We start from the raw sequence: 13,774 nt of genomic DNA, 5'->3' as shown, positions 1-13,774 counted from the left end.
GGAACAAACGGGCGGCGGGACGAGCCCGGCACGACCTTGCAATTCAACCCCCTCTGCCCTGAGCAGGTCCCGGGGCAGCATCTGCTGTCGGCCCCCGCAGGCGGCTGCTCTCAGCTCCCTGTCACCTGCCAGGCTCTCAGCAGCTCTCCCCCAATTTGGGACCCCACGGGAGAGCTGCTGGGGACAGGGGGACGCTTTCTGTCACCTGCAAGTCCTGGGAATGCTCCAGCTTCCCAGGACACGGGGCTCTTGCTAGGCACAGAGCCTGCAACTGCTCCCTGGAGCTCGTGGCGACCTCAGATCACTTCCACAGCAGCCAAATGTGGATGGGGCAACCCGGGGGCACGGCCCCATTAATCCCAGCCCCGTTACCCCCAGCATGAGCCCAAAGCATGTCCCGGGGCACACAGCACCGTGCGTGCACCCGGGCTGGGGAAAACGAGCTGACCGAAGTTCCTAGCGCAGCCGAGCTCGTAACCCACGTGACGCCGCAGGCACGTAACTGCATCCTTTATGCTAAGAAAGGCACCATTTCCTCCTAAAGAAAGAAAAAAAAAAAAAAAAAAGGCTTTTTTTTTTTCCCCCCCCTCGTGCTACAGTCTGCACCAGCTAAGACCGGACACATTCATTTCCTGGAACTGCTCAATTCAACACCGAAATCCTCCTCCCTGCCGCCGCTGCACCTCTCCCCGGGAGGTTTGTCCTTCCCACTCCGCCGGCGTGGGTGGAGAGAAGCGAACAGGACAACCTAAAGAACTGCAAATAAAGCTATTTGCCTGAGCTGACCTTTGAAATCAAACCTCTCCGTGCCTCCCCAGCGCTCCAGGTGAAGTCCAGGAGCACGGATGGACCTGCCGGGCGCAGGGGCTGCCGCCGGGGCTGCACGGTGGGGTTAGTGCTGGGCAAAGAGTTTTGGGTGACCCCAATTCCCCCCCGACCTGCGGACAGGAGTCGAACACTGCTGGGGAAAACGTTTTGGGTCCCCCCCAGTTCCCCTCGACCTGCAGACGGGAGCCAAACGCTGCAGAAAAGGCAGAGGGATGAAGGGTGGGTCCCAGCCTGGCCGCAAAGGAAGGGCCAAAGTGGGGGCGGGGGGGGGAAGAGATCCCCAAAGGGAAAAAAAAATGAAAAACAGAGGCAGGGTGCAACAAAGCGGAGAGGGGAATTTGGCTGCTTTGGTCACGGGAGTGGAAAAAGCTCCCTGTGTAAGCGGAAAAGCGGCGCTCAACCTGCCGAGAGCCATCACTCATCAGCCTGCAGAGGGGCTCCTGCAAACCACCGCCGCCCTGCGCCCGGCACTTCTGCAAAAAGAGAAAGAGAAAAACCCGAGCGTGCTGGACAAGAAGCCCCCGCCGGCTGCAACGGGCGTGCAAGGGCTGCTGGAAAGCCCTGGGAACACCACCAGAACAGGGACAGGCTCCTTCCCGGAGCTCTGCTGGGTTTCTGCTAAGATGCCAGCGCTCCAACCCCGTGCAAAACATGCAAGCTTCCAGAGCTTTAAAAATAGATCCTGAGCCGCACATGCAGAACCCCCCCCCTCCCGAGCAAGCAGAGAGAAGAAAAACTCCGTGGACGGACCCCAAAAAAGTTCCACCGCCCCCTTTTAGCACCGCCATCGGCCATTCGGTCGCCCCCCCCCCCCCCCCCGGCACGTGCTTTGGAAATTGCAACACCCACCTTGCTTCTTGTCCATGGTTTCCCAGAAATGAAGAACAGAAACGGCACGCCTGGCGGAAGGGAGGGATGGGGGAGCCGGAGGAGGGAGGGAAAAGGGCCCGAGGGATCCGCCGCCGGGCCCTTTTGGCGAGCACCACGGCTTATCCCCGGCGGGGCTGCATGCTCGGAAGGCGCCGGCAGCCCCCTGGTGCCGTGCGGGGTCCCCGCCGCGTGCCGGGGGTCCGCGAGCCGGCGAGCGGCCGAGGAAGGCTGGGGGAGACGGCGCCGGCAGCGCCGCGTCCCCGCATGGGCAGCTGCTGAGGTTGGCCGGTCTCAGCTCGGGTTACACTTGAAAAGCTCAACAGTTGTAAAAACTGCAGCGGGCGAAATAACCGCTGACGTCAACAGGAAGCTGGGGGGGAGCCAGCGCCGGGAGCCATCGAGGCGCAGGGCTCCTGCGGCGCATCCCGGGGGGGACGCCTTCGCCGCTGGAGGGTTCAACCCTCGGAGCCCAACACGCCTCTCCCACCTCAGTCCCCCTCCCCAGAAGAAAAAACCCAACGGTGCAAAGCTCCTGGGCAGCGCTGCCGTGAGCCGGATGGGCTCCATGGGGCGGGGGGGGGGGGGGGGGGGAGCAGCATCGCTCCTGCCCTCCTGAGCCCCCCGGCACAGAGCTTTGCACGGCGATGCCCGCGGCCCCGTGCAGAAGCAGCGCACAAAAACACCAGGGCACGAGGGATGTAAGCGCTCGGGGGGGGGGGGGGGGGGGAGGGGGCTCAAACACACAGCCCCGAGCGCCCACGCTCAGCCCTTTGGCACCCAGGGAGTGCCAGGTGGCACGAGGTCGGATTTCTTCGCGCCGCAGGTGCCCCGCTAATTGCTTTGCCACTGACAACCATTACCACAACAAATAGCGCAAATATTGTTCCATTACAATACCCGCGCGGAGCTCGGCAGCTATTCCAGGGTGACAACTGAGACGGCACCTCCGCTGGCAAAGTCCGAGCTGCTGCTGCGTGGATTTCGCTGGTAAATAGCGAGGGAGAACGCCGGAGGCGGGGGAAAAAAAAAAAAATCATCCGCTGCTCCGCCAACACGTGCGAGAATCGTGGCAGAGCATCGCTGCCCTCCCCTCTTCTCCCAGCGCCACCCGGGCAGAAGCCAGCGCCGACGTCCCTGAACCAAAGCCAAACAGGCTGCAGCTCTGTTTTCAATTTCCCTGGCAGCCTGGAGGGGAGATGCCGCACCAGCTCCTTTACCTTCCCCTAATTACAGGAGCATGCCTCCGCTTCGCTCCCGCGCTGCTCCCTGACTCGCGGGCTGCGCCGCCCCGCGCGCATTTGCAGGCAGGGAAGTCAGAGGTCGAGGTGAACGCGCATACCAACCTAATGAGCGGCTCTAATTTTAAATAGTGTTTATACAAGCCCCAGAAGGACCGCGGAAGATATTTTCCTCGGGAGCATTTCCACTCCCAGGGTATAGTTTCAAGCCGAGATCATCGGCGCAGAAAGGATGCTGACACAAGAGCTGCCCCGCGTTGGCCCCCAGCTCTGCAGCAACGTCCCCGTCCCATACAGGGGATGCTCCAAGGATCCCTACAGCCCCTCGTGGAGCCCGTGCTGCCCCGGCACATCCCACGTGCCGGGAAATGCCATTTTTTTGGAGCCAGCCCCGTCGTTTTGCAGCTCCCGGGGCCACCAGCCCCGCTGCCGGGCTCTGAGCGGCCGAACCTCGCACGCCGGGCAGCTGCCGCCGCTCCCTGCCAGGCTTCAATGAGGGGAAGAGCACACCCTTAAAAACAGCAATGAGCTCAAGCAGCAGCCTGCCAGCACCAAGCCCTCTCCCCACCCTTCCCCTGCCCACCCGCGGCCTCTCCGAGGGCTGGATGAGGCCGGGGACACCGGGAGGATGCACCGGGCTGGCAGCGGGGACCCAGGATCAGCAAAACCCCGTGGGCAGGACCACGGCCCCAATCCCGACCAGAAAGCTCTATGACAGCTCTGTTTTTACGCAAAACCTTTCAACAAAATCCAGTAGGAAAGGGAACGGGGTCACCTTTCTGCTCCCATCACTCCAGCAGAGCGGGATGGCTCCGGCTGGGCAGTGATGCCAAGAGCGACGCAAGGAGAGCACTGCGAGCGCCCGGTACCCCAAAACTGAGAGGGATTTGGGGACGGGGACATCAGCTGAAGCCACCGCCGCGGTGACGTCCCTGCTGCCAGCCCTGGGCTGCCAGGCACGCCCCAGCTCCGTGCGGCAGCCAGATAACGCTCCGGCCGGCCCACTCCGCCGTGGCTTCGGGAGGATGTCACCGCCCAGCTACGTTCCAGCTGGATTTTTAGGTTACCTGCATCACCCCGAGGGATGGGGGCGGGGGGGGGAAAGCAAAAAACCAACCACGTTTGCTTCTGTGCTTTGTTCCCAGATGGCAGCTCGCTGCCCTGCAACCCGGGGGCTCCGCAGACAGGCTCCGCGCTGGGAAACCCACAGGAGCAGAGCCCAGGCTGCCCTCGGGGAGCGTCAGAGCAGCGGCCAGCTGGCAGCGGCACCGTGGCGTTACCGGACACGCTACGCCATGCCAAAAACTGCGCAGCTGTACAGCAGGAGCTGTGCAAAAACCTCTGCCCGCAGCCGCAGGGCACCTCTTTGGAGCAGGCGCGGGGCCGGGCAGAGCATCCTGCAGGGCTGCACACTCACGTCCATCGCTCAGGGTGGATTTTCCCCCCCCCCCCCCCCAAAAAAAAAAAAAAAAAGCAGTGGCAGAGGCTGCACCTGCTGGGAGCTCGCCGTGCTGCTGCGTGGAGCCACCGAGGGCAGGCACCGCAGCACGTGCACCCTCCGAACCAGCAGCAAGGAACAGGCGGCCACGAGCCACCTCCGGGACCGGCACGGCGCTGGCGTGCCGCCACGAGACAAAGGGCTGGGAGCAACCCCAGCCCCGGGGACTTCATGGGCAGGAGGAGAGGAAAAAGGAGACGGCGCTTCGAGAAAAGCCAGGAGGGAGAGGCGGAACTGCTACCACCGGCTCCGCTCCTGCTCTGGTTTCTGAGCCCGTCCTACCCGGCTCGGTGCAACTTCAAGTACCTCCAGTTGGCCACAAAACCCTGTAAAGTTGGTAAAAGGGCAAAGTATTGCCTCTTTCTGCGTTTAATGCGAGCCTTAACGACTAAAAATAAATAAATAGAATTAAAAATCACTTGTTTAGCTTCCTGCCATCCTCCCTCCAATTTATGTCGGGCGGGGAAAGGGATTTCATCCCAGTAAATGACGTACGTGGGTACCCGCTCTGAAAGTGGAATTTGCGGGGGGAAAAGCAATGATAATAATTATTATAATAATCAGGAAGCGCTCAATGTCTGCAATGTCTCCGGGAAGGGGGGGGGGCAGGAGGAGAGGGAGCAGCTGGAGAGGCGGGGAGGCACCGGGTGATGCCACCCGCGGGGACTGGGAGCTGGCACCCGCAGCCCGGCGGTCACAGCTGCCCGCTGAGTCAGGACCAGGTGCACGCAGCTCACACAAGGAGGGCTGTTAGCTGGCTGCAGGTGCTGCAAACTCAGCTCGGGGTCCGTGAGTCAGAACAGGTCCGTCTGTCTGCCCGTCACCACCAGCGGCTCGACGGAGGCAGGGCTGGGAGCACCGCTGGCGCAGCACAACGCCCAGACGCGGCTCTCCGGTGCCCAAACCCGCGCTGCACCTGAAGCCGCACGGGGATTTCTGCCTCACCACCCTCAGCTGCTGCCTCTACCCACATTTCTCCCCCGACTACATCCATGCACGCGCTTTTCCGAGCCGAGATGGAGGAAAGGAGCAAACTGGGGTGCAGCAAAGAGGCAGAACCCATCCCGTGACGGGGGAACCGGGTGAGATCCTCAGTCTTTGGCGAGGCGGGAGGGTGGAAACCGCCGCAGAGAGCGGCCACCCGCAGCCTCTGCTCCCTCTGCCCCAGCCCTACCCGACGCCGCCGGGGACAGACTGACGTCCGCATCCCAGCCCGCGTCCAGCTGCTGCCTGAGGCCAGCCCCAGCCGCTCACCAGCTCAGGAAGTTACAATTTGATATAAAAAAAAAAAAAAAAGCGCAGCACGCTTGCTAAGCTCCACATTTTTGCAGAAGTCGCCCGCAACCATTTTCCTTTGCTCCTCCAAACTCCCCTGCTGCAAAGCGTCGCCCCCGCGGGCTCTCGGCAGCTCCACACCCCGAAAACCCCTCCGTGTGCCCTGCATTCGCCCAGCACCCGCAGGGCATCTCTGGCTGGTGCCCGGCTCGGGCAGCGTTTCCCCACCGCAGCCCCACGTGGCAGCCCCGGCGCAGGAAGGGCACAGCCTCGCTCGCCTGCTTCCGTTTCGCTGGAGATTATTTAGTTTTTTTTTTTTTTTTTTTTTGCTGCGCGCTCCTCGCCCCCTGCTCGGGAATCCACCTATTCACACCGCGTCGCAACGTTTCCGAGGCTGGGTGGAAATGAGCCCGGCAGGTTTTTGCTCACAGAGCCGGTTCGAGACGTCCCGGGAAGGCAGCAGGCTCCGCAGAGGCTGTCCCGACACATCCGGCTCACGTCGCGGGTCAGGAGCACGCAGTGACTCAGTGCCGCCCAGCCTGCAGCTCGCAGCTTTTCCTGGGGCACGCTCGGGGCTTCCAAGAATCATTTCCATTTAAAAAACGACAAGAAAAAAAATAAAAAAGAAAAATCCCCTTCTAACCCCAAAGGGCAAGGCGCAAGTCAGCGTTTTGGGGGTAAAAGAGCGGCGCGCTGCAGGGCAGCGCATGAAATGGAGCAGAGAGGAGCTGGAAGGAGAGGTGCAAAAGGTGAAACCTGCTCGAGATAAGGGGAACACACGCGCTGGCTGCCGGCCCCGCGGCTGCCACACACGGCTTCCCTCGCCGAGCTGTGCCTGTAAAACCCCGCGGGGAAGCCCACGATTGCCGAACGAGAAATTCTTTGGGGATCCAAAAATTAAGGGCGAAGCGTTGCAGCAGCCCGGAACGTACGCGGAGAGCAGATGTCACGGACGGGAGAGGTGCCGGAGGAAAAGCTGAGGCTCTCCGTGGTTCCTCAACAAAGCTCACGCGAGGCTGATAAAGAACTTGGATTAAAATGCACCCACCATTTCCAGAGGTGCCCCCTGCAGCCACCACTCCGCTCTTGTTGCCCAGGCATCCTCCACCAAGCCGGGCAGTGCCAGGCTGAATTAATACCTGCAAAAAGCTTCTGACGGGCAAAAAAAAAAAAAAAAAAAAAAAATCAGCCTCTGCAGAGCACATTAGGGTGGCCCGGCCCCAGAGGACAAGCCCAGCTCCCTGCCAGCTCCTGCAGCTCACCATCAGCCCGCTGGCGCTCGGAGCTAAAGGTGCTCAAAGCCATGCAACCGCAGGGATCGACCAAAAACGCAGACGGAACAGGTTGCAGAGGCTTTTCTGGGGATTTTCTGGGTGTAAGCGCGGGGTTTTACAGACAGGTGTGGAACGTGGCTGGGTCTGCCACCTCGCTGCTCCTTTACGAGGTGCTCGGGAGGAGGCAAAGAGCAGCCCTGGCACCAGGTCCGTTCATTTTCGCCCGAAGCGCAATTTGGCAGCGTTTCAGGAGACAAACCAAGCAGTCCGCGGCGGCAGGGGATTTTTAACTCTGCAGAGCAGCTTTCTTAAAAAGCCTCGCTGCCGAACACATCCGGCTCTTACAGAAAGAGGCACGTCACTTTTAGGGATGAGCTGCACGGGGCAGCCCGCAGCGTGCAGCACCGTGGGCAGGGGACAGCCCTCACCCGCCCTCTCCTTCCCAAGCACGGCCGGCCTCCCCTTCCCCAGCGCAGCAAGATCTCTGTCCCACAGCAGGGAATACCTCCCCCACACGCTGTATTTGCTCTTTGCTACCTTTAATAGGAAAAAACTGGTGCTACTGAGCTGCGGGCAGCAGGAGATGGCACCTGCTCGGGCTGCAGGTGCCTCCAGCTGCTAAGAGCAGGACGGGTGGCCGAGGCAGGGGGGCTTTCCTGCAAGATTTGGGCTAAGAGGGAATTTTTATGAATGGGACCGCAGTACCTAACCGACCTGCGAGCACAGGCGCGCCGAGCCTTCCTAGATAACCCCCTGCTCCCCTAAATAACCCCAATCCACCCCGGGCGGTCGGCATCCAGCACCTGCAGTACCACCCACCGAGCATCCTCCCATCCCATCCCCGATCTGCACAGGGTCGTGCACCACGGATCCAACAGGCAGGGAGGAGCAGGGACCCCCAGGACGAGCCCCCCACCACCACCCCCCCAGGCCCCGAAGCAGCAGGCTCCCTGCTTCCAGATCCGGCCGCGCTGGTTGCAAACCATTTTCCGAGCACACGTCCGCCCGCGGCCCCGGCAGGAAGCGGCGCCGGTGTCACAACCGCCCCGGGGCAGAAGCGCTCGGCTGGCGCACTGCTGCTGCCCTTGCCAAGCGCTCCCGACCTGCAACTGCTGCTGCAGCACTTGGAGAAGGAAAAGGGGGCGCAGCCCGAGCTGGAGATGCTCTGCCCCCAGCTAACTGCACCCAGCGTTTCACCCTCTCGCCGCTCAGCGCCTCTGAAGGGGCACCAGCGGGACCCAACGCTAGCTGCAGATTCTGTTTGCTGGAAATGTGAGAGCTCTGGCTGAACAAAAAGCAGTACTTAAAAAAGCTTTACCTTTCCTAAAAAACATACCAAACGTCCGGCACTACCGCGGCAGGAGAGCAGCCCGCAGCCAGGGACAAATCGTGCGGCTCCCGGCGCGGATGGATGCGGGACACAGGCACCAGGCTCAGCCCCACGCAGTTATCGGGCACGTCGGCCCCGCTGGTGCCAGCACCAAACCACAGCGCAGGTTAGCAGCCTCTGATGGGAAACGGCTTGTACCGAAAGGAGGCTTCCTCCTTTCCAAAAGGAGGATTTTTTTTTATTATTATTATTATTATTTTTTGTGGCGGTGTAGGGGGCAGGAAGGGTGGACGCTCTGCAAACAATTTCTGGTAAGTTTTGTCTCCTCCTCATCCTGCCTCCTCTCCCACTCGTGTGATGTTTTTAAAGGAAATTTATCCTTTTTTTTTTTTTTTTAAAAAATAAGCATTTCACTTGAGAAGATGCAAACCTGGCTTAGAGCACGGGACAGACCCGGTTTGGCAGTGACCCTGCCGCAGCCTGGAGGGGACAGATCCCCCCCCGGCTCCTCCTCTTCCACGCTGGCAGCTCCCAAAGGAGCCGGTGCCAGCCAGGCCACCGCCTTCCCCTGCTCGCTGGGGGCTGCTCCTCCTGCCCCTGGGCTTCGCTAAGCGAAAGTCACGGAGCCAGGGACCAAAGGGACCAGGGACACGTGGGGATGCTGCTGTGCCCTACAGCCCTGGCAGCAACGCGCTGAGCTCCTGGCTGGCTCCAGCTGAGCACGATGCTCACCATCGTCCCTTCCACCCTTAAAGCCCGCGGATCCAAATATTTCATTTCCCCCTGCACCAGGCTGTAATGCCAGCAGCACACGCAGGTAATCGCTTCCAATCGCTGCTGGAGGGCAGGATGGGACCCACCTCACCCCTGCAGGACGTCAGGCAGCACCAAGAAGACCCCACCAAGCAGACCCAGACCCGCTTCGTGCCGGTGTGGTACCCACGGCCGTGCCCGGCTGTTCTGGGGACAGACACTCAGATGGGGATGAAGAGGCCGTGGGGAGATGGGGCATCTCCCAAGCTGGGAAAGAAAGACCACGAACTTCCAGTTCCCACCGTAAAAAATCCTCTCTGCCGTCTCAAAATCCCTGGCTAGGACTCGACCTGCACTGCAGAGTTTTGTCAGCAAGCAGCTGTGGGTAAATCGAGCTCCATGCGTACCCACAAGCAGTCCTGAGTCACGTCCGTAAAACCCCAAAGTTTTTGTTGGTCGAGTAAAATTACCCCCAGACAACACAAGTTCCTCTCCCGGCTCTCCCCCCCAGCGAGCGGCCCGCCACCGTTAACCCAGTGGAAGCAATCCTCCGTCAAAAAACCCATATCCTCGGCCCCAAAGTCACCGGGACCCGACACCTGGGCACCCACGGAGAAGCCCCGCAGTGCACGCACGGATTCCCTCTGGCAGCGACCAGCCTCGGGGCCAGGTTTGTGCTCAAAGCAACCCCTGGCTCAGCCCCGCGCTGCAGCCCGGGCCTGGGGAATGAAAGCAGCCGCCTCCCAGAGCGCCGGTAGCGGCTGACAAGCAGGAGAGCAGCCTTCAGGGGCTGCCGAAGCACAGCTCAGTACTTTTATCACCTCCAGCGTGACGTTCTGCAGGCGCAAAGCAAAAGCCTGGCTCCGCGGGTTCAGAGCTGCGAGCCCCCACGCTGGCCACGCGCGGAGGGCACCGGCCGCGCTGCCGGCCCTGGAGAAACACAGCCACGTGGCGGTGAGGGGCCTCGGGTCCCATCCAGGCACCCGCCAAACCCGTGGGGTCCTCCCGGAGGAAAATCTCTTGGCTAAGGGGAAGGATGCGCTCTCGAAGCATGCCCACGTGCTGAGATCACGGCGCCCCTCGCAGAGCTCTCCAAATGGGCACACGCGCAGCGCCACGGCTCCAGGCGCAATTCCTTCCCATCCCGCCACCAAGCTGGGAAAACGGAGCTGGAGGGAGCGCTGGGGACCCGAGGCAACCAGCAAATATCTATCTATCTATATATATATAGGCAACCAAACATGCAAAATAAGCTTTTGCATGTTTGGGTAACCATGAGGCTCGACAAGGCGAGGTAACGCAGAACCAGCCAGCGAGGGTTTCCCACACGCACACCTCATCCCGCGAGATAATTCGGATCAACCCGGCAGCGGGAAGAGGAAGAAAGGCGAAATCCTTCCTGAGCTTCCCTAATCCCCACCAGGTGTTTATCTCGGAAGCTATGTTTAGCACCGCGCGGGGAAAAGGCTCTGGCCCGGCACCATTCCTATCCCGCGTGTCACGGGCGGCCACGCGCATCCCCAAAAACTCCGGAGGCAGGAGACAGCCCCGTGACTAAGCCAAGGTGACGGCAGCCGAGTTTTTGTGCGCATCAGTCACGGGCACGGCCAACCTGCAAGCCACAAGGCAGCGGTCTCCATTCATTGCCCCGGTCACCTCCGGCAGGGAAAGCAGCCAGCGGGAGCACGAAGCCACCTGAATCTCCCGGGATAAATTCCTGGACGCATCCAGCAGGAAAGCGAAGTTACCTGAATTTCCCGGGTTCAATTCCAGGCTGGAGCCAGCAGAAGCACAAAAGCCACCTGAATTTCCCAGGTTAAATTCCAGGCTGCAGCCAGCAGGATCCCAAAGTCACCTGAGTTTCCCAAGTTAAATTCTGGCCTGCAGCCAGCAGGAGCGAGCCCAAAGCCACCTGAATTTCCCAGCTTAAATTCCAGGCTACATCCAGCAGGAGCCCAAAGCCACCTGAATTTCCCAGGTTAAATCCTGGGTTACGTCCAGCAGGAGCCCAAAGCCACATAAATTTCCCGAGTTAAATTCCAGGTTTCAGCCAGCAGGAGCCCAAAGCCACCCGAATCTCCCAGGATAAATTCCAGGCTGCAGCCTGCTCTCCCCCAGCATCCCCCCGGAGCAGCACGCAGCTGGCAAGCCCTCTCCAGGAGCCGGCACGTTTCAGGCAGAACCCAAACCGAGCCAAGTCTCGGCAGCCAGCAGGGCACGAGGAGAGGACGCGAGAACACGCGCGCGGCCCCACGACCCCACGAGCGAAGCAGCCCCCCGAAACCCTCCCGGGCGGGCTGCCGGGGCTCACCTCGGCTCTCCATCCAGGCGGCCGGGCCACGCGGGCCCCAGGGGAGGTGTGGGCACGGCGGGGCTCCCGCAGCCTTTTTATGAAGCCCGTTGCAGCCCCGCAGCAGCAGCCGGGGCAGGCGGGAGGCATGCGCTCGTACCCGTGAGTCAGCAGCTCCGCTCGGCGCACCGTAAATCGCCGCTGATTCACGCCCCGGCTTACACAGCAAACAGGAAACTCAGGTCCACATTCCCTCCGTTTAAGACACGGATCATTTAGAGGAGGAGGGGGGGGGGGAGGAAAAAAAAAAAAAAAGCCCCAAAAAATAAAAAGTCACGCCGAGGTGCGTTCATCTGCTCACATGGCTCCTGACTTCGAGTTTCCAGCGCATCACGGCCGCGGGAGGAAAGCCCCGCGAGCTCCACGCCGGCGGCACGAGCTTCGTGGACGAGCCCTCGCCGGCCTCGGGGACGCGGTGGCACTGCCTGCCCCGTGCCGGGTGGCACCGCCGGGTCCCACCGGTGGCACCGCCACCCACGGCCATAGCCCCGCGCAAGGGGGGGGGGGGGGGGTGCTCCCCGGGGACCCCCTTGGGCTGCCCCAAGCCACGCACGGCGCTCACCGAAGCCCCCCAACCAGCATTGAAAGAGAGGCGATTTGGGGCCGTTTCCTCCAGAACAGGGTCAGCTTGTTGCTTTTTTTTTTTTTTTTTCCAGCTCTATCAAACTCACTTTTTTTTTTTTTTTTAAATTTATCACCGTGCTGCACGCACACGACACTTAACACCTTGCCCCCCCCCCCCCCCCCCCCCCCCCCCCGCTGCCCCACTATGGCCCCACGACCCCCTAACGCCCCTTTTTGGGGTTTGGGGGATTTTTATTTTTTTTTTTCCCCAGCTGGACCAAACTCACCTTTTTTTTTCAAAAAAAAAAAAAAAATTATCGACATGCTGCACGCCCAGGGCGCTTCACCACTCGTCCCCCCCGGTGCTCCCCTACACCCCCTTGGCCCCCTGCACCCCAAAATCCCCCTGCACCCCTTTACACCCCCTTACTCCCCCCTACACCCCCTTTACACCCCTTTACACCCCCTTACTCCCCCCGACCCCACGCTTCCCAACCGGGCTGTGCCCATAGAACGGCGTGGGCTGCCTGCAGCCCGGGAACGGAGGAAAAGGGAAGGGGGTCCCGGGGTGCCCATATCCCCCCCCCCGGCCCCGGTCCTACCTCTGGGCACGGACATGGCTGGCGGCGGCCCCGCAGCGCCCGGGCAGAGCGCGGCGCCCGGCGGAGTCCGGCCCAGCGAGGCGGGCGGCGGAGGAAGAACAGCGAAGGGCAGGGCCCGGCGGCCGGAGTCCCGCCCCTTCGCCCGCCGGAGCCCCGCTCCGATTGGTTGAGAGCGGGGAGGGGGCGGGGTTATGTCGCCGCCCCCCGGCGCGGGGGGAGTTTTATGGTTCTCGGGCACTGTGGGCGGGAGGCAGCGACGAGGGCGGGGGATGAGCGCGGCCGCCCGGAGGCTCGGTGACTCACCGCGGGGGCCCGCAGCATCCCCGCGGCCCCTCCGCGTCTTTTCCCCCCTTTCCACGTCTCTCCCTTCCCCGCAGGGCCCCCGTGCCCGGGGCTGGCCGCACGCCACCCCCATGGCAAGGGAAAGCAGGGCTCGCCACCCGCCAGGGCTCCCCCAAAAATCCTGCTTGCCCCCCAGGGCTCCCTGCTGGGGCAGGAGGGATGCAGGGATACAGGGATGCAGGGCTCAGGCCGGCCAGGAGCTGGGGAAAACCCACAGGCACGCTCCAAGAAGCTGCCACCGTGCTGGGGGAGCACCCCGCTGCAGGACATTCAGCAACACCCCCTGCCTTGCACCCGCACCCTCGCACCCTCGCTCCATCCTCGGCGGCGTGGGGCACCCAGGGTTCTCCCCAACCCCTGGAAGGGGCACCCAGGGCTCTCCCCAAGCCCTCCTCGCACCCCGGAGGAGAATCACCCACATATCTGCAGCCCTGATGCATCAGGCTCACCTGCCTGCACGTGCCGCCTGCCCCGGGGCGATGCAAGGGGCCCCCGCCGTGCTGCAGCCCCACGGGCACCTGGCCCAGGCGTGGGGACCGTCAGTGGTGATGCCATCGCGTCCTCCGTGGGATCCTGCTCGGGGTCACCCATGTCCCATCAGCCAGCCCCGAGCTGTCCCGGCAGCGTCCCGGCCATCCGGAGCCTGCGGAGGTTTCTTGTTGTGAGTGCAATTTTCTGGAGGAAACACCTAGCGTATCCCAGGGGGGTAAGAAGGAGGGGTGGTACTCGAGCACAGTCACGCTCGGTTCTGATCTGGGCTTTGCAGCGTGTTTTGAAAAGGTTCAAGGGCTGGAAAACCCGCCAGGAATTCAGGCAGGAATACAGAAGGGAAGGGGCTGGGGGCTGCGTC

General features: G+C 61.9%; 1 protein-coding gene across 2 annotated transcripts in view; it reads right to left on the bottom strand.

Annotated features, from left to right (window-relative positions):
• The window catches only part of MAP2K3 (mitogen-activated protein kinase kinase 3), a 28,352-nt gene extending 15,666 nt beyond the window's left edge, over window positions 1–12,686 (bottom strand). Inside the window, exon 1 of one of the 2 annotated variants that reach the window (XM_035563531.2) lies at window positions 12,583–12,686. In XM_035563531.2, coding sequence (XP_035419424.1) covers window positions 12,583–12,598 — 16 coding nt within the window. In that variant the 5' untranslated portion in view covers window positions 12,599–12,686. Of the gene's footprint in view, window positions 1–1,677; window positions 2,135–12,582 lie in introns of those variants that run through there. The other variant, XM_035563532.2, reaches the window with a different exon arrangement.
• Between the last annotated feature and the right edge of the window lie 1,088 nt (window positions 12,687–13,774).

Source organism: Cygnus atratus, chromosome 15, assembly GCF_013377495.2.
Source record: "Cygnus atratus isolate AKBS03 ecotype Queensland, Australia chromosome 15, CAtr_DNAZoo_HiC_assembly, whole genome shotgun sequence".
Classification (NCBI taxonomy): Eukaryota; Metazoa; Chordata; class Aves; order Anseriformes; family Anatidae; genus Cygnus; species Cygnus atratus.
This window is presented reverse-complemented; position numbering and strand designations above follow the sequence as displayed.